At 46.7% G+C, this 20,379-nt stretch overlaps 2 protein-coding genes across 2 annotated transcripts in view; one reads left to right on the top strand and one right to left on the bottom strand.

Moving 5' to 3' along the window:
* PUS10 (pseudouridine synthase 10) overlaps positions 1 to 4,241 on the top strand; it is a 34,214-nt gene extending 29,973 nt beyond the window's left edge. Inside the window, exon 18 of the mRNA XM_034060641.1 lies at positions 1,308 to 4,241. Within this exon, the coding sequence (XP_033916532.1) occupies positions 1,308 to 1,346 (39 nt within the window). The 3' untranslated portion in view covers positions 1,347 to 4,241. The remainder of the gene's footprint in view (positions 1 to 1,307) is intronic.
* A 226-nt stretch (positions 4,242 to 4,467) lies between these two features.
* Positions 4,468 to 20,379, bottom strand: part of REL (REL proto-oncogene, NF-kB subunit) — a 32,452-nt gene continuing 16,540 nt past the window's right edge. The window contains exons 5-10 of the mRNA XM_005143793.3: positions 13,465 to 13,605; positions 9,147 to 9,251; positions 8,678 to 8,890; positions 8,128 to 8,196; positions 7,945 to 8,019; positions 4,468 to 6,856 (exon numbers count right to left, since the gene is read on the bottom strand). Coding sequence (XP_005143850.3) covers positions 6,069 to 6,856; positions 7,945 to 8,019; positions 8,128 to 8,196; positions 8,678 to 8,890; positions 9,147 to 9,251; positions 13,465 to 13,605 — 1,391 coding nt within the window. The 3' untranslated portion in view covers positions 4,468 to 6,068. The remainder of the gene's footprint in view (positions 6,857 to 7,944; positions 8,020 to 8,127; positions 8,197 to 8,677; positions 8,891 to 9,146; positions 9,252 to 13,464; positions 13,606 to 20,379) is intronic.

The raw sequence follows: 20,379 nt of genomic DNA, 5'->3' as shown, positions 1-20,379 counted from the left end.
GAAATTACATCTGCTCACTTGCTGGCATCAGATGAAAAGCCAGAATTTGTTTTGGTTAAAAGAATGTATGTAGAGATACAGATTTAACACTTAACCTCATGGTTTGGCAAGGTTCATTTAAAACACACGCTTTCATTTCAGATAGCCATTGATCAACACGCTTGTTCTCATGTACTTCAGGAGAGCTGCCCATGTGTTACATTTTGCATAACAGCCTTGCAGTTTTCTGCATATCTTTTGTAGGATAATACAGGAGAGCTTGCAGAGGGCACTTGGGTTAGTTTGGAAAGCAGGAACACCTGATGGGACTCAGGCTGATAAGGATCGCTTTCATACAGATAGGTGTCACTGCAGCTATTGGACATAACTGTGAAAGATGTTGAGGGACTTGATAATAGTCATCTTCCTAGTAATGCATTTTAGCTCAGCCTAAGAGCCTACTCCTTTGATGCAGTTGTAGATTAGCTGCGGAGTAGGTATGATTAATACAGGCAGTCTTGGAGCCAAGGTGGTTAATGTGCTGTGGGGCGATCCCTGCTTTGTGATTGCAAATGGTGATATTGTGGAAGCATTGGGTGTGCTGCTTTTGGAAGAAGGTGAGCAACAAGTTGATGCCCAGAGGGAACTGGAGATGTAGCCTCAGGGAAGCAAGACATGATCCAAGCTGTAGTAATTACGACATTTGCTTCTAGTAGTGTGTCAGACATGTGTTGTCTGTTTTAACTAACAGTCAGGATAACTGTTCACGATGTTGCCTAGATAACTCTTGCACATAATGCATGACAAGTTATTCCTTTAGTCTAGTTTTTCTTACTCAGGAGGCAGATTTGGGGACAGGCAATGGTTTTCTACTTGAGCCTTGCCTGCACTGCCCAATACCTGATTATTTTTGTGGCATCATTCCACAGGTTGTTTGTTTTCACAGCGTCATGACCCCTATGCAGGATGTGTAGAAGGTGGAGATGGTCCATGTTTCTAATTAACAGATCTGGACACTCTGTAAACGTAGCCCTCCATGAAATGATGCTGGACAGTAGTAGTATAAAGAGTTGTGATTCTGCTTGATGAAGAAAGCCCAGCTCCTAAAGCTCTCTCCAGACACACACAGAGCAACCAGAAGAAGCTGGCTGTTCCATGCCACTGGTTCCTGCCTGTCTTGTCCCACATCTCTTATCTTAGTGTCATTTATTTACTCTTTCTTTCCACTATAAACCTAGTGCTGACAAGCATAGAGTATGCTACTAAATCTCTTTATATATGTAAAATATCAAGTGTGTTGATTTTGCCTTTTTTCCCCTGCATTTCAGTCTGTTGACATTGACTGGCCTCCAGCCTTGGATAATTAACTTTTCAAGCTGGGACGAGGAAGAAGCAGCTCCGCTGTCAGCAGCTGGATACTGAGGACTGTACAGTATTAAAGCTTGGTTGCAAACTGATTTCTGTTGAACATTTGGATCATGTTGATCTGCCAAAGGATACTGTTACTTTGAATCAGCTTTAAACACTCTGAACAGGTAGTGTTGGTTCAATCTCTAGCCTTATTTTAATCGCCTCTGTGGACAAAGGGATTTTGGTAAGCTACTGTATTGATACTAAGTCTTTTTAAAGGAAAACAGTGTAACATGTGCAAAGGGCGTCCTCAGCAAGTACATCCAATGGCCATTCTGCAATAGATTGAAATGTTTTCATCAAAAACAACCCTCCCTCAAGCCAGATTGATTTATTTATTTTAAACTTGTTTTATATTGAGTGCTACAGCTTTTGTCATTCGGATGCAGGTAGCACAGGGTTACCTGAAACCCAGTCCTAACTTTTCCCAAGTACTGTTTATGCAGGAAATCCCCCAGATTAAGGAGACTGAAACCAACAGTGCCTGGGAGGGAGGTGGTGCCTCACTCTCTGCTAACTGCTTTTTGGGCTGTGCCTGTCAGTTTTGGAGAAGGGCAATCTGTCTCCCAGACAAAATACTTTTCAAAGGGAAAACCAGTTTTCAGAGGAAAAATGCACTTACACCCAAGTTTTCTCATTTAAAAACATCGGCAGGGCTTCCTAGAAAAAGAACAGATGAGGTACTTGAGGCCTCAGCAGCTCTCTGGCCTGGTTACAGTTCTCTTCAGGCATAGGATTTCCCCAGTTGAGTCACTATGTATAAAAAGATTGGGAACTCCTGGCAGAGGTACATAATGGAAATGTAAAGAAAAACAGGAATACCAGGAACCTCAAAGTGCAGGCAAATATAAAACATAGCGAAGAATGATGGTACTGAGAGAACAAGACAGAGAGAAAAAGCTTTGGTTTAGTAGCATAATACATTTCTTCTAGTATCAAACCTTGGATGGGTGCCTGTAACAGTTGAGCACTGCCTAGGAACTTCCTGGAATAAGGAAGATCTGAGGTTTTTTTCTATGCTTATTTTATGTTTCATGCAAAGCACCACCTACATCTTTAGGAAAAGCCACTTTTATGCCTGTGTCATGTTAATCCACTGGGAAGATGCTTCTGCTTACTTGAAGTACAGAAGAGAGTTAAACTCTCAACCAGAAATTAAGGTTTGGAATATAAGGGCTCTTCATTAATTAACATTTCATAAATCAAGGTGATATTTGCCAAGACAAACCACTGTTTGGGACTACTGAGATGTTTTACCTTCATTTCAGTGGTTGCCAGAACCTCATAACAGAACAGCTGCAGGATAACTTCAGCTGAAGGCTCAAAAAGGTATTAATAAATACACCTTCAAGGAGCTCCTAAAAACTAACACAAAAATAATAGGAACATGATTCAGAGAGCAGTATGTTTTTGTTTTCAGTCTTAAAGCTGTTATGAGCAACAGATTCCAGGCATAGTTGTCTCAGACAATGATCTGTACCCAGAAAGGAAGTGTCATGAATGATGGAAAACTTACACTGAATTTAGAAGACAGACAAAAGAGAATTGCAGTCTCCTATCAACAGGATTTCTTGAAACTCAAAGTGAGCTAAGATATGATTTATAAATTCCATAAACTAAAGGGGAAAAAATGTAAACAAGACTACACTGTGGACACAACAGGCATGAGAAGTGCTGTTCCAAGGGGAAATGGAGCTAACCAGACTGAGGCAGAAAGGACTCCTGCCCTAGTGCAGCTTTCTGCACCATGCTGTATGTTATCCTGGTGACAGTGGAGATCATGGTAACAATCCAAGTGTGGATAAACAAGGCTATAAAGGTTAAACTAAATGTGCTGGGTCTAACCTCTTCTCCATACAATGGGGAGAGATAGATACACTGAAAATTCCCAGATTGTTTATGATAAATGTGAAGCAACCAAATGAGAGGGAAAAGTCAGCTGATGAGGCAAAAATCTCTAAAGCTCTTTAAGTAGTTGTTGTTCAGTGACTATGTGAAAATATGAACATGAGAACTGTAATCTGGGGGTTTGAACTTCTGTTTAAATTCTGATGTTTCTAATACATTTTGAACTATCAGAAGCTCTAATGAATATTGCCTCAGTAATATTACTTATAGAATCATAGAATGCTTTGGGTTGGAAAGGACCTTAAAGCTCATCCAGTTCCAATCCCTGCCACAGCAGGGACACCTTCCACTAGAGCAGCTTGCTCCAGCCCTTGGACACTGCCAGGGATGGGGCAGCCACAGCCCCTCTGGGCACCCTGTGCCAGCGCCTCAGCACCCTCACAGGGAAGAACTTCTGCCTAATGTCTCGTCTCAGTCTCCCTTCTTCGAGCTTAAAGCCAAATGTTGTACTTTGAACAACTTTAATGTTAAATACCTACTTGCAAGTACTCAAATAGGATGTTTTGTGAGAAAGAAAACCTGTTCATTATGTGTGTGTGAGATGAAAAAGTGTCACATGAAAAACAGTGGAAAATTTTAGGTCCTTTTTTCCTTCAGCACCATCCTTCACACTGGAAGGACTCGGAATAAAGCTGTTGTATGTTGTACCAGCTCTAGCTGAGCATGGAAGTATTTGACCAAGAAGTCAATTGCTGTGCCACAGGAAGTGCAAGATGACCCCTTCCTGCACACACTGCTGAAGGTTTTGTCGTGGCCAGGAGTACCCATGAGCAGAACATCCTCTAGAAGGCAACTGATCACCTACCTTCCTGCCATTTCTGCTGTGGGGAGGGATGTCACGAATCTGAGGCTGCAGAAGCAGAGCACTTGGTATAACCAGTTTTTTAATTACCAAACTGACCCGTGTACAAAGGAAAACAGAACTTTGAAAATATTTAATTATACAGTAAAACCAAACTGTAACATAAAGGAGCTTTCTATGAAGTGAGGAAAATGTTTACATTTAATATACTTAAAATTGAGAACTTCAAACAACAGCAAAAAAGAACTGAATAAACACATTGCAAGCTTTCTTTGCATTTCTTTGGTCTTTCTATTACTTAGGACTGCAGAGGAGCTATGCAGAGGGGAGGGAAAATGGCTTTAAAACAGAGTGAATTCCTTGTGTCGTGTGCCTGGAGTTAGGGGAAGCAGTTTTCCAAACTTCATCTATCCTACATGTTGTCTAAGGAGCATATTCCATCAAACCCATGGAACTGGTGTAATGCATTCCAGAGGCAGCACCTTGTTGCTTTGAGTGCAATGAATTCCTGCAGTTAAGGAGTCATTGCTTTCCTATAAACCATGGGGGCCTTTTGGTGTTCTTTCTGCCTTGTGTACAGCTATTCACCTCAACAGTTGTGTGATTTGGGATTGGGGCTTGGGGGTTTTTATATATCATTGTGCTTTTTTTATTGCTTCTTTCCCTGGTGTGGTTTTACGTTGCCAAACAGTAACAGTGAGATTCTTAAGACTTAATTGCCATACCAAACAGCTGTATAAATTAAGAAATACTCAAGTATTTCTTGCTGTATTGATGCTTAAAAAATAATAATAGTATTAATAATAAACCAGCAAAGCCCTATGATGCAGAGTGTCTTACGTAGCCATTTACACCCATGTGAGCTGCCACTGAGCATCTCACAACTCAGGCTAAGAAGGAAGACTGGGAATCATGTGGAAGGCAGTAAGTTCTGGTTTCTGATGCATGGCAGAGAGGAGTGTTTGTACTTAGCGCAGGCTGCAATGGCTGTGAGTTGTTCCTAGGACTGCCTCCAGCTCTGCCCCAAAAGCTGTCTTGTGGTGGGGAGGCAGGATCTGAGCCTTCTTTTGAGGCAGTCACTTGCATAGCAGGAAACTGCCAGGATACCTGAGGAAAGAACAGGCAGATGCTTCGGCTCAGCAGATTTCCCCAGTTCAAAATGACAATGTGCACAAAAAAAACTTCCAGAGAAATACCAGCGTGCTCCATTCCTAAAGCAATGGGGTTTGTCGTGTAAAACAGTGCACTTGGGATGAAGTGCAGAGAAGTCCTCACTTGCTGTTCGTTCTTTTGTGCAGTGATTCATTTACAACAGAGCCAGACTGTTTAAAAAACTCAAACCTTCCGGTCTGTTAAAAATACATCTAACAATGACATAGTCATTAAAAAGATTTTAAGAGTAAATTTGCCTTCAAAGCAAATGGATTGTGGTGAGACTGTAAAAAACAAAAGGTCTAGATCAATGCATGATGATGGCTAGAGGAATATTTTGCATGGACGAGGGTAAGAAACCTAAACCTCTCAAGTTGAGTCCAACTTGAACAGGGTTAGTTGAGTCTCAACTTGAGTGCCCATGTGCAGGTTTTTTCCCTTAGTTTCTGTCCTAATAAAATTTAAATTCAATTTTCCTAGCAAAAATAAAATAGTTCTTTTTCAACCAATTTTAACCCTGTGAAGCGTTTGAAATCTTAACCCTTCTGAAGACACCAGCTTTTGCAATTCCCAAAGGTCAGAAAGATTGAAGTGTTAACAGTTCCCTTTTCCAACAGCGTAAAAATAGGTATACAAAGTATTTTTAAGGTACAGAACCCCAAACTCTCCTCCCACCTCTCTTTCTTTTATGGGCACCACTCTTTGGGCTGTGATTTATATATAAGGAAACTTGCAGAGCAACATTCTGAAAGAGAAAGCAGGGACTCCAGAAGGGTAAGTTACTCTTCTTCTCACAGCTAGGCACCTATGTACCCACTCAATGGTTAAAGCTCTGTAATATGCTATCAAATGGGAAAGAGGGATAGAACTCATCACCGTGGACAGCATCGGTGTCACAGTACTGGTTATCTGCAATGCTACTCTGTGGGTTTGGGATGGGGTTGGTGGAGAGTCTTGATTCACCCAACACTTCTTGTTCTATAAGGCCATAAAGCGCTGCGTCAGGTAAGTTAGGCTGCGGGTTGAAGGGCACACTGCCCGGGGCTGCTCCCGATGGGCAGGCAGGAGGCACGGTGTGGAGCTGCTGCCTGGGGCTGCTCGTGTTCAGCACGGGGTTGTACTTGTCAAAGTTCATGTTGTTGCAGGTCATGTCGTCGGTCTCCATGCTGACCATGGACGCGGTGGAGATGCTGGAGGGATGCCCTGCGTGCACGATGCTGTTACTGGATGCACTCTGCATGTCTGCCCCGGACACCGACACCGCTCCCAGCCCGTTCGTGCTGCCGAAGCTCCGGTAGAAGCCTGAATCCTTCCCATCAGACCAGGTCAGAGCGTTGTTGTGGAAAGCTGGGAGGGAGCTGCTGCCCTGAGCACCAGGCTGGGACACGTCTGCCCCAAAGCTGTTCTGTGTGTGTGTCCCGAGCAGGCTGCTGCCTGCATTCAGGTTGCTGCACAGTGGCCAGCATGAGGACAGCGTGTCTTGCTTCCCCGGCCCCACCTGCGCCAGCGCATGGGGCATCTGGTTGCACATAGGGTAGATCTGACTGGAGTTGTCCAAGGCTCCCAACCCTGGCATCAGCAGTGAGGAGGAAAACATGCTTGGTTCTATGGAAAGGAAAGATGTGACTGTTTTAATGCCACTTTTTATGGGGTTTTAAACTACAAGTGGTAAAAACAAACCCAGTGCTGTCTTAGTAAGACTAGACATGCTGTACTAGCCTAACTGCTCTACAGGGTGGACCCCAGGCTTCTGGGGAGAAAGAGAAGACAGACTTCTCTCCAGAGAAGAGATCTAAACCAGCAACCCATCTCACCCCCCATGGCAACCACCGGACGTGACAGCTACAGTTAAGAACGGATGGGTTTATTTTGTGTGGTCAAAAGTACCCATGGCTTAAAGGAAGAAATCCTCAAGAGAATATCAGAATTTAAAACCCAGAGGAGGGAAGGGCAGTGACTGTTATGCAGCCCTCATTGCAAGAGAGACATTGAGGTGATGGAGTGGGGCCAGAGAAGGGCAATGGAGCTGCCTGGAGCACAAGTGTGATGGGGAATGGCTGAGGGACCTGGGGGTTCAGTCTGGAGAAGAGAAGGCTCAGGGGGGACCTGATGGCTCCCTACAAGTGCCTGAGAGGAGGATGGAGCCAGGAGGGGCTGGGCTCTGCTCCCAAGGAACAAGGGATGGGACAAGAGGTAACAGCCTCAAGCTGCACCAGGGCAGGTTTAGATGGAGCTGAGGAACAATTCCTGCCCCACAGGGTGCTCAGGCATTGGAACAGGCTGCCCAGGGCAGGGCTGCAGGCACCGGCCCTGCAAGTGTTCACACCCCATGGAGATGAGGCCTCAGTGCCATGGGTTAGGGGTGGCCTTGGCAGTGCTGGGGTAATGGTTGGACTGGATGAGCTTGAAGGGCTTTTCCAGCCTCGCTGATTCTGTGACTCTATGACTGAGTGTTTGAAAGGTGGAACACAGAGACGAATGGGTCATTATCTAAACTAAGGCTGAACTTCAAGATGAAGGTGGTGCAGCCCTCTCCTGTGCAAAGGGGAAGCTGCAGCATGGCTGAGGCTTCGAGAAGCATCTGGAGAAGGGAGTAAGACAGGAACTGTCTTGGGAACTTCAGTGCCCCCCTGAAAATGCTCCAGCTTTCCCCACAGCCATCGGACATGACCAGTTTCAAAGCAAAACCCTACCTTTCTTAATCATCTTCCCTTCAGGAGAGACACCAGGGAACGGAGCGACTTTGGGCCTCTCTGTCACACCAGATCCTGCGATGGAAGAAAGCGCTGAGTCAACACTGGACATTTGCTTTTACATACAGTAACTATCTTGATGTGAGTTCACTCAACCAAGAAAAACCCCAATATTTTCCTTACCACAGTCCTTTATCAGCTTTTGCAAAGCCAGCGTTGATCTCTGCCTCTTTGCTTTGTTGCCATATGGATCTACAGAGAAAGGGAGGGAAAAGGGTTACATTTCTCTTTGATAACCTACTAGTAGCACCTAAGTGTAGTAAGATCTATTTAAAGATATATATTTCAGACATGACAGCATTAATGAACCGAGAAACTGCTTCAGGTAAAGGCAAACCCACTCTTGGGATTGCTTTTGCTCAGGGACCTGGATATACTTGTGGGTTCAAAGCCAGGCTGGATGGAGTCTTGGGTGACACGGTTTAGTGTGAGGTGTCCCCACCCATGGCAGGGGTTGGAAGTGGGTGATCTTAAGATCCTTTCCAACCCAAACCATCTATGATTCTTGATACTTTCATTGAAAAAGGAAACAAATTGGTTACTCTTACTTCTAAAACTCCAAAATCTACTTTTTAGAAGTAAGATTGTAGTATTTTTACTAATTAAGCTTACAACCAACACAAGGTCTACGCTGATTATGGCTGTTCAGAATCCCAGCTAAGTGGAGCCATACCCTTCTCATCCGGTAGGTATCTGAAATCCATGGGTTCACTGACTTCCTGGTCTGATGGTCTCCTCAGCTGCATCTTCACCGTGACGGGCTCGGTGATGTCCCTGAGGAACGGCGGTGTTCGGAACACAATCGCCACCTGACGGTGAACGTCAGCTTGGGAGAAGGAACCTTTGGCCTCCCAGTTGTCCAAGACGAATCTGACTTCGATATCATCTGGTCCATTAGAAACAGAAGGGGCTTGATAAGGTGAAGAACTGAAAACTTGCACAGGAAAAAAGGGAGAAGGGGAACACAGAACGGATGCAAAGCGAATGACTTTAAAGGCACTGAGGTGCCTTTGGACCTGAAAGCTAAGGTATGAAACCAAACCACCCAACCGAGAGTGTGCAGAAGGGCTTCGGTTCCCCAGCTAGAAAGTGGTAACCAGCCACGTGGGACAAAGGGAAAGGAAGAACCTCGTCAGGATTACCCTTCTGAACTTTGTCACACAGCAGAAATATCTCATCTCCTCCTTTCACGCTTCCACAGTTCTTGTTCACCCGGCAAATCCTCAGCTCTGCTGTGTTGGGAGCTCCTGGAAACAAACAGGCAAATTTGATGGTGAAGAATTACAGTAACTTGGTCACTGTTGAAGATGTGGTGCTGGGAGTTCAGGTGTAAGGAGGGAAGGCAAGAACTGGAGAGTGTGATACCCCAAAATCCACATGGAACATGTGCTCCATACAGGGAATGCAGAAGCGGGGCTTGATGTTTGATGACCCTATAGTGCTCAGCCTCTCATCTCTGTGCCACTGGCTCCTAAACTGCTCTACAGCAGTCTCAGAATGCTTCCCTGAATGATGTGGTTGTGCTCGGTGCTGCTGCCCTTCCAGCTGGAGCACTCAAAGCAGATCTCAGAGTGACGGATCACTTGTTACAGTCATGCTTCTCTGGGCTACCAAGTCAAAAACCCCCCCTCTCTGTGTATCTGGTTGTAGTTTTATTCACAGATGTACTTGGCCATCAAGGCGTCACCCTCTCAAGGTGTTCGAGAACAGGTCTATGAGCCCAGTTTTCATGCCTTTACTCAGGGTAGAAGGTTTTACCCCAAAACACTCCAGTTTCTGCTCCAGCTTGTGCTGTACATGGGCAGCACTCATGATAGCTGAGGATGGAGAGCTGCCCCATGCACAGTCTCTGGTATCATCGTACATCACAAGATATTAACCACCACTAAAGCTTGCACCAAACAACCCAACAGATATGAACAACTCATGTGGGACAGAGATGACCGCTGCCTGATGGCATCAGGCCCTGTTCAGTAGCAGCAGCAGCTTTCCTGCAGGGTAAATATAGACAGGGGATGACTGCAAGAAAGAACAGTGCCCTTGGAGCTTCATAGGCCCCAAGGAGCTTTGTGGGCTATGTTACAATTGATTTAGGAGGGCACTAATGTCACCATATAGTGATCCAGAAGTAACAAATAACGAAAGCCAGAATGGAAGAACTCTCTAGGATCTCAAGTTCACCCCCTGTGCCTATATGCTGTGTTGATACTATGAAGTACATAAGCACACACCAATCCTAAGACCCTGTTTTCATATAACATACAAAGTAACTAATGATCATATCAGCAGTGATATATGATGAAGGCAAATGCTCCATCCCTGGGGGTGTTGAAGGCCAGGTTGGACAGAGCCTTGGGTGCCATGGTTTAGTGTGAGTCATCCCTGCCCATGGCAGGGGGTCGGAACTGGATGATCTTAAGGTCCTTTCCAACCCAAACCATCCTGTGATTCTATAATTCTATATCAGTAGTGATATGTGACCACATCAGTAGTTTCCTACACCCTCTTCCCGCCTCCAATCCCAACAGAACAACACTACACTGTGCCATGATGTTCTCTCATCTTCTTATATCCAAGACATCAACTCCAAATGTATTTAAACCGCCTGTGAGGATCTGGCTGGTGCCACTTTGCCACCCAACCAATCCTTCTACTGCTACAGGACCCATGAGCTCCCTGTTCCAGGCACAGAGATCAAACACAAAACCAAAGCTCATGGTGTCACCCCCCAAACCCATCTACTTTAGGCACTCAGTTTGAGTCAATTCCTACCCTGTCTATCACAGTACTGTAGAACATCACTGAACATGCTTAGAACAGAGCTTCTTGGTAACCTCATCCAGGCCCCAGTTACGCAGTTACTATCTGCAGCTATTACTAATATTATCATTAGGAGAAGCGGGTGCTCCAGCCTCATTTACTACATGACACACACCATTGCTGAATGAATCGGAAACTCTGAAGGGAGGGGAAACAAAACAAGGCCAGAAATAGCACGGGGTCATATGAGTGACAGTATCACTGCATTCTTCATGGGAAGGGTAAATTAAGACTTACAAGGAGAAGCCTAATTTTACCTTTGTTTCACTTCCGTAGGCTTGAATGGCACTCGATGGCCTTTTAACAGGTTTTGGGGAAGCCTTCCTAGGCTGGAGGTTGTTCTGTGTTTAGATAAAGAATCCAGAAGGGAAGATAGAGGAAAGAGATGCGAATGCCACTAGAAGTGGATGTGCCATCCTCTGCTGTCAGCCCTGGTGCTGGGAGTTCAGCACCAGCCTCAAAGGGAGATGTTCCCAATGGGCTCTGTTGCTTCCCATCCCCTGAGCACACCCTCACCTCACCATCACCTCAACTCCTACCCAATTCCTGCTCCTTGCTCCCCAAAACCAACTCCCTGGTAGTAAATCCCTATAAAATGAGCTTCTCACCAAAAATCACATCACTTTGACAAGGGCACAGCGATGTGTTCTCCATACCCCATTCCTTAGAAACAATCAACTGCTTCATCTGACTGCCCAAGAGATCTCAGGGTGGTAAAAGACACAAGTTGGGAAGTTTCTTCCCAAAGCCAGTTAATACCATCAGCAATGGAAACCCAGCTGCCTGGAATTATGCATGTGCTGCCTCTGCTAATGTGGTTGCCTCTCTGCATTATTCTTGTCTATCTCTGCTATCCAAAGCAGGCTGAGACCCCAAAGCATTAAGTAAAGAGAACACTAACGTGTGCGAGCTGATTTTCAGACAAGCTCTGAACACCTCTTTGCTCCCAATGTGAACAGATCAGCAGCTCAAGGTTTAACCACCTCGGACTTGCAAGCCCCTTGTGCTGTTATTGTGTCTGTTACCTAAAGCCATAACCTGACTGCACCCAGCCCTGTACAACAGAGCAGGCTTAAAAGGGAGCATTTGTAAAAGCAATTCAGATCTGAAACTGCTCCAGGCACGAGCAGCATGATTTGTATGACTTGTGGTTGCTGTTATGCAGCTTTATGTACACCAGTGCTGTGTTATACAGAGGACTTTACATACATGGAGTGTATCAGAGGCTGCCCACACACACCCACAGTGAAAAGCCAAGCTTCCCCACCACACAGCTACCCATCACTGCAGCAGCTCAGCAAGCACTGACGTCAAGCAACGTTGAGGAGTAATCATGATTTGGCACATTTCTAAATGGCAGCTGAGACCGAGCTGCAAATCTTGTGCATCAGTTTTATCTCAACCCCAATCCATCCTACAAAGGCTCTCGCTAACACAGTGCCCAGGGTTCCAGCTTCCAGAAGAGACTCTGAAACCCACCTGAGTTCCTATGTTCACAAGGGCCTGTAGGGACAGGACAAGGGGGAATGGCTTTAACCTGATGGAACAGGGGAGACTGAGATTAGACACTAAGAGGTTCTTCACTATGAGAGTGCTGGCACAGGGTGCCCAGAGAAGCTGTGGCTGCCCCATCCCTGGCAGTGCTCAAGGCCAGGTTGAACATGGGCTTGGAGCAGCTGCTCCAGTGGAAGGGGTCCCTGCCCATGGCAGGGGTTGAAACTGGATGAGCTTTAAGGTCCCTTCCAACCCAAACCAGTCATAATTTAACATTATCATAGTGGATATGCCCACATCAGCACAATTCTAACAGTAACCTTATGAAATGCAGAAATCCATTTATTCAGCAGCTTCTGCTGCATTAATGACCTGAAGTGTTTAGCATGGAAATACTTGTGCTGCAGAAACAGAAACCACCACCAGGAAGTTTGAGGATTAAAAGCTTCTCTGCTGTTCTGCTCCAGGACAGAAGTCCAGCACACGCTGAGGGCTAAAGCCCTTGACTGCAGTGACCTGCTGCTTCTGAGGCAATATTTGGACTAACACAGTCCTGTGGTAACGGTTGGACTTGATGATCTTAAGGCTCTTTTCCAGCCTTGTTGATTCCATGTTGATTCTATATGCAAGTCCAGTTCTGTGGAATGTAGAAAACTGTGCCAAGAAGGGTGTTTCACATAGTTCTGCACCCTCCCAGGGCATGATCAAACACTCCCCTGTTCCCTACTCTACACTGAAATAGCAACAAAAGGGATCTATAAAAGCTTTAAGACAGTCTCCCACTGGGATAAATGCCTCAAGTCCTGTTCCAGAGCCCCTACAGGGCAAACACAAGATTCCTCATGGGTACAAACAGGCTTTAGAGGACATCCTGTGACAGCAGATCAGTCTTATGGCAGCCATCACCTCACTACCACCTCTTTTCAACAGACAATGCTTCCTCTTCACACTGGAATCATCTTTTGAGCCCATGCTCACTGGCCTGCCATGTGTCACACACCACGCATCCAGCAGGGCCAAGCCACAGCAGTGACCAGGAGGACCAGCACAGACCTCAGAAACTGGGCTGGCATTTTCCATCCCAAGTAAAAGAGAACAACAAAAGGAAGGGAAGATAAACCCAGGGACGGCTGGGTTGGTACTTACTGTTGTCATAGATGGGGTTGGAAATCAAAGGGGGAAGAGCTAAGGTGTAGTTGCCGTGTTCGTCGGGGAGGAAGGCTTGGAAGCAGAGGCGGACCACGTTGAGGTCGTACTCATCAATGTTGTGGAGCTGTTCTTCAGGCACTGAGCAGCAGGAGGAGAGACAAGGCCGAGGATTAGACACCAAACCCTGCAGTGATTCATTAACAACCCCCCAGTCAAAGAGATGGTGTTGCCAAGGCTGGCAAAAGGTGCCCATAGTCCCTGCTAGCTCCATAGGGGCTGCAGGAATAAACTCCTTCTATAGAACAGAAACAGAAGCCTTTAACACTTCATCAATCGAAGCTGAACTGTCCTAGTTCTCCAGCTGTTTCTTGCCTATGGTTTCCTCACCTTGCCTGCCAGACCAGTTTCATGTATCCATAGTTTGAAAGGCATTCCCTGGACATGTTTCTCTCCTGTTTGTGCATGATAAAATTGACCAAATGAATGCTGCTCCCAGAGAGAAATATTTCACCATGAAGAAGCCCTAGGACATAGGTGAACATTTACCACAGCAGAGCAAATAATAATATCATTGCTTTCCTCTAGAAATTGAGATGGAAAAATAACCAGAAAGACAGTTCTTGGGGCAAGAATGAAGCTGAAACAACACAAACCATCATCAACATCTGGGTCACCTCTGTACCTTTGAGAATAGCGATCAGTGCTGTCGTTACGATGCAATTTGCTAATACAACAAGCAAAAACCCTTGCTGGGAAGGATCCATTCCCTTAAATATACTGTGTAAACCACAGTAATGCATAACCCAAGCTCAGCACTTGAGTTTTGTTCACCCTTTCCCTTATTTTAGTCTCAAGACATTGGACCTGGTGTGTTATATTGAGCATTTCATGTACCCCTGGCTCCGTTCTGGGAAAAGCATCCTCTTGGAAGACGACACTTTCCTTAAGGTCTGACATCAAACTCTGACACTGATATTCAGTGCTGGCAAGATGAGAAACTGATTTAAGTTCATGGGAGCGGAAGCAGTGATCATTAAAACCATGTCAAGTGTCTCTCCCAGTCCAAGCACAGTGAGATGCTCCCTGCAATTACCCAAAGCGAACGTGTGCCAAGTCACCAGGTGACACCCGCACGAGTTCACTCCTCCCCTGCTCTTTGAGACACCTCTTACAACAAGAGAAGATTGAATGTGCCTGTGATAAGAAGTGTGGGGATCCCACTGCACTGATTACATTGCCCTGCTCTGACCTTTAGCGTTTATCACAGGCTTGGTCTCCACCTTACCACGAGTGGGATTCCACAGTGCCCACTCGAAGGATGTTCTACCTTTTGAAAGCATGAAATGTTGAGGGCACTGAGCCCAGAACACTTTCCCCTGGCATTTTCAGCTCTCAATAGCTCAGGTTCTCCTGGTCTCCACTGCAAAAAGGAATCAAGTCACCTTTCCCTTAATAAAAGAGGATCCTCAGGAAAGGGGTTTGGAACAGACACATTTGGCAGCCTCAGCACCACAACCACCTCTTGGTCCAGCCTGACTTAGAGAGTAAAGACAGACAAGTGTGTTCCCTGCACCGCTTGCAGAAGGGCTGGTCAGGATCTGAACACTGCTTTGCTCCCAGCAGCTTGGCTGGGTCTAATCCATACCAGAGCCCCATCCCTGGCAGTGTTCAAGGCCAGGTTGGACACAGGGGCTTGGAGCAGCTGCTCCAGTGGAAGGGGTCCCTGCCTGTGGCAGGGGCTGGAACTGGATGAGCTTTAAGGTCCCTTCCAACCCAAACCAGTCTATGATGATCATGGCAGGAAACTGGTTCCCATGGACACTCTGGCTTCTGTTCCCATGTTGTATTAGCCACTGGCAACCACACGGACCCAGCCAGAATGCCCAAGCAGTGGTCAAAGATCAAACCTCTTCAAAATGAAATGGAGCACAGAGATTCAACACCTTTGTCTAGGTCAGCTCCCTGCAGACAGAAGCCGAGCACAAAATCTGCATCTGGCTTTGCATTCTGAATCAAAAGTGGTTGCACAACCAAGTCTCTCATGTTAAAGCAGCACAAATAACAGCAGACCTAAAGCTTAAAGAGAACTCTGTAACTGCAAAAATACACCAGACACAGAGAAAATCAGTGCTGCTTCTGTGCAGATCACATCATATCCTATACTTGCCTATCCTATTGCAATTCCCAATCAATCTGTTTAACCACCTGCTACAGCAAAGTTGTGGGGTTCCCATAAGGAACCCCATAGTTAACCACAGCCTCTGCTTTTTAAATCCTATTGCCAGAATCCTGGCAGGACATCGTCATCCACAGGATCACTGCACACAGCTCACTGTGTTACAGCAAACCCACTGCTCCCACTTTGCATGCTTACACATGATCTTCAACTATAAACGTCAGTAGTTTGAAAGAGGAAGCGTTCAGTGGAGAGTGATTCCTCTTGGGCTATTTTTAACCAGATGAGAAGAACATAACAGGGCAGAAAAGGAGAACAAGACAGTTGCAACTCCACTGTGTGACGACAGCCTATAAAGACCAGGCTGGATTCCGCGTTCGCACGAAGCTTTCATCAATTCCAAAACATGGGACAATCCCCCAAGCAAAATACAACGTTGTTATTTTTAACAGACATCTAATCCTGCTCCCTCTGAAGTCGGTTTGAGAGCAGCCACTCACTTGAACGGCTGCTGCCTTACACCTTCAGGTTATTAAAAGCAAACAAAACCGGGGCAGACAAACACACTGAGTAATGCCTGGAGTATGGCTGGATGGAGGATGCTCGTGGCATTCAGTGCTATTTCACCAACTTCTGCACAGGAGCACAGCAGACAGGGTTAAACCTGACTAACCTGAACTTATTAAGGTTAAGAAACACTGTCGAGGAGGTTGGGAACAGTAAGTACTGGAGGAGGAGAAGAGTCACCGCTCCATTGCCCTGTGCAAGCTCCACTCAACCAGCTCTACTGAAACCAGTGACGTGCCACACGTGAAGTGAACAGCAGATATGGTAAGAGACGGGCTCAAACACAACGTATGAATAAAAGGAAGAAGTGCCCTGGCTTTGGCAAGGGTTCAGCTTCCTCTTCTGAGTGCATCTCGCTGTGTGGTACCACACCTTACTGGCTTCATCTGAATCCAACCAACAAGCTGGGTCTGCTCCTGGGATAGCCCCGTCTAATAAAGAGCTAGCCTTAACCTGGCAGAAATGCCTTTCCCACTGGTCTCTATGCAAACAGGAGGATATGAAGGGATGTTTCCAAGCACACCTCTTACAAGGGGAGGGAGAGCTTTTAAAAGTAACCCCCAGCAACTCAGACACATAGAAATTAAAGTGATATTTTCAAAGAATTTAAATTCTAATGTAAATATGGGGCAGGAGGCCAAAGAACAGCCACAAAAATACCACCAACACTATGGGAACAGAGAACCAACCCCGCTCACTGAGATCCTGGGAATAGGATTTCAAAAGCAATAGCTGGAGTTGCAGTCAAGCTTGGGCAGTATTAGCTGGTCTGCACCTCAAAGGGGCTACAACAGCTAGTAAATCCTGTCTTTATCAATACAACAGCTAGTAAATCCTGTCTTTATCAATCTGTGTACAACTGCTGAAGCAAACACTGATTCCCCAGCTTAAAGAAATGATTACCTTTGAGATTATTCCCTAATTCATTGGAATAATTCTCTAATCCATTATCTGCTAACATGGGAAGAGACTGACACAGTCCATGTGCAAGCAGGAGATGAAACCACCCAACCATGTACAATCCCGAACTGCTTCCACCAGCTTCAGGTTTGGGTTGTCCCCATGGCAGAGATTTTAGTCACTAAGGTCCAGAGATGCCCCACAATGATCTTCACCATCCAGAAAGGCCAATGAGATACCATTCACCTGGTGGTGCTACCAGGGCATCAAGTGTTTACTCATGAGGTGGTGCTACAGGGAAAGTGAAAGTTTATGGTGAACGCCAAAGAGAGATGATGAAGTGTTTGGGGTTTTTTGACTGATAACCCCATACCTGATTAAACAGCAGATTCCTCACCCTCCGCCCTACAGAATGAGGTCAGAGACCTCTGCAGTGGGTGGTGCTGGAGGCACTGCAGCATCTAAACTTAACCTGCATGGAAACTTCCAGCACAAGCGATGGGCTGTGACACACACAGAGGGCTCGGCTGTGAACTCCATCTGCCCTGCACAGGGACATCTTGTGACCTTCCCTTCTCAGTGAGGGGACACATGAGTCGTGGCAGGTCTCCAGCAAAGAGAATGACCTCCCACAGACAACAACAGTGCTTCACCAAGGAAACCTCTGTGGAACACACACCATTAATAACCACCGTGAGCTGGGCTCTGTCCTCGCTCTTACGCACACAATGGTTTTTAATTTAGGGGTATGCTGGGAGCTGGGTTTCATCTGAGAGATGACACAGACCTGGTTTGCCTCAAGCGCTTTGCTCCTGGAGCACAAAGATACCCCCTCAGCCCTGATACCAACTGATCACAGAACAGTTTAGGGTGGAAGGGACCACATCCAGCTCCAACCCCTGCCACAGGCTGGGACCCCTTCCACTGGAGCAGCTGCTCCAAGCCCCTGTGTCCAACCTGGCTTTGAACACTACCAGGGATGGGGCAGCCACAGCATCTCTGGGCACCCTGTGCCACTGTCCCACCACTCTCATAGTGAAGAACTTCTTAATGTCTAATCTCAGTCTCCCCTCAGGCAGGTTCAAGCCATTCCCCTTGGCCTGTCCCTACATCCCTTGTCCCAAGCCCCTCTCCAGCTTTCCTGCAGCCCCTTTAGGCACTGGAGCTGCTCTCAGGTCTCCCCTTCAGGAGCCTTCTCTTGTCCAGGCTGCCCCAGCCCAGCTCTCTCAGCCTGGCTCCAGAGCAGAGCTGCTCCAGCCCTTGCAGCAGCTCCATGGTCTCCCATAGACCCACTCAACAGCTCTAGCTCAGTTTAACTCAGTCTATACCAGAGGTTTTGCACTAAGGACCAGCTCTACCCAACCTTCCATTTCCAGCACTACTCATATGCTGGGCACATGTGGTGAGCTCCACCAAGCAACTGGCCTGGCTCTGAACTCACTTGCCAGCAGAAAAGAGGAAAAGCCTCTTGTTTTAGTCAGTCGGTTCCCATAATCACCAGTCTCGGTGCAGTGGAAGCAGAGGCAGTGGAAGGAAGGACTGACAACCTCTTGCATTGGTGGTGCTGATCTGTGCCAGGTTCAACCTGTCAGGTCCCTCTTGGTGCTTGGGAGGTAACATTTTGGGTGCAGTTTACTCCCCCCAGCCTACGTCCATGCACACTGGAGCCCAGGTATTTGACTGCTGTCCCCTGCAGATGAACTCCATGCAGCAGAAAAAGACCTCACCAGCCAGGTAATGCTACACGTGCTGCTTGTAAGGGAATTACCATCACCAAAGTACAGAGGAAAGAGCAGATGTGCCGGTGTGCTGTTTGTCCATCACTACCAGAAGCGGAATATGGTGCCCTCTTTGAACCTGGGCTTTAGCAACCGGACACATCCAGCAGCATAAACACCATCTATCAGCACCTGCAGAGAGGTTGGAGCTGGGAACAAGGGGAGGGAATGGCCATGACAGCGCTCTGTTCCTCCTCTAGATACACCCATGCTGGGTTTATGCCTCTGTGATCCATGAAGAGTAAAGTCACAATTCATTGTGCAGGGAAGAGAAACCCTTGCCCATACCCATGAACACAATATGTGTCAGCAGCGCTCAGTGATTCAAACAAAGCAAAAGCTTTGTTATTGGTGCAAATGACTGAAATCCTACAGTCAGCAAACACCTGAACTGCTGCGGACACATTCCCTTGTTTTATAGAAGAACACATGGAAGGTGGAGGGCCCAGCCTCATATAAAGGCCAAGAACTGGGAATACAAAAGAACACTTGCAAACCTCAGTCCTTGGTCTCAATAGACAATATTTGTGTGAATCTGGGCTCTTTTCCTGTTTGAAATTCAACCTGAGAGAGGTAAAACTGGGACAGATTTAAGCAAATACATACATCAGTCTGCAGAGATCTGCACCACAGCGTTCAGCAGATCCTGTTCATAGTACAAACACCACCAGTCAGCGTGTTTTGTGTCTCTACTTGGTAATTCTCACTTTTAACTGATGTGAAAAGGGGCCGTCCTTTAGCTTAATGCACACCTAACAGCAGGAAGTGTTTGCACCAGAGAACAAAGGGCTCTTCCAAAGGTGAAAGCTAAAGTCACCTTCGGATCAGGACATTCAGCTTTCCCAGTGGATTTGTTCTGTGCCTCTTCAAAAGTGACTCACTCATCCCAAGATTTTCAGCTTGGGAATTTAGGTGGGAGGTTACAAATTGTTTTAATTTAAGGACAGAAGTTAAAGGTTTCTCGTAACATCCCTACAAGTGCCTGCAGGAGGATGGAGCCAGGAGGGGCTGGGCTCTGCTCCCAAGGAACAAGGGATGGGACAAGAGGAACCGGCCTCAAGCTGCACCAGGGCAGGTTTAGATGGAGCTGAGGAACAATTCCTGCCCCAGAGGGTGCTCAGGCATTGGAACAGGCTGCCCAGGGCAGGGCTGCAGGCACCGGCCCTGCAAAGGTTCACACACTGGAGATGAGGCCTCAGTCCCATGGGTTAGGGGTGACCTTGGAAGTGCTGGGGAATGGTTGGACTGGATGAGCTTAAAGGGCTTTCCCAACCTGGCTGCTTCCATGACCTGAACCATTCCCTACAGAACGAGTGGCCCCATTGAACGTGTCCAAGGTGGGTGACTGCAGTCAGAGCACAGGAGCAAGGGAAGCTGCTGTTGCTGCTGCGGTGAGCGCAGGAAGCGAGTGTGGTGCTGAGCGCGGCAGAGGCGGTGCTGGGGGTGTTGTGGAGATGGTGACGAGCACAGAGCCCCCGCGGGTCAGCTGCT

The sequence above is a fragment of the Melopsittacus undulatus genome, chromosome 3 (genome assembly GCF_012275295.1).
Source record: "Melopsittacus undulatus isolate bMelUnd1 chromosome 3, bMelUnd1.mat.Z, whole genome shotgun sequence".
Classification (NCBI taxonomy): domain Eukaryota; kingdom Metazoa; phylum Chordata; class Aves; order Psittaciformes; family Psittaculidae; genus Melopsittacus; species Melopsittacus undulatus.
Note: the sequence above shows the minus strand (reverse complement) of the source record. Positions and strands in the feature narration are given on the sequence as shown.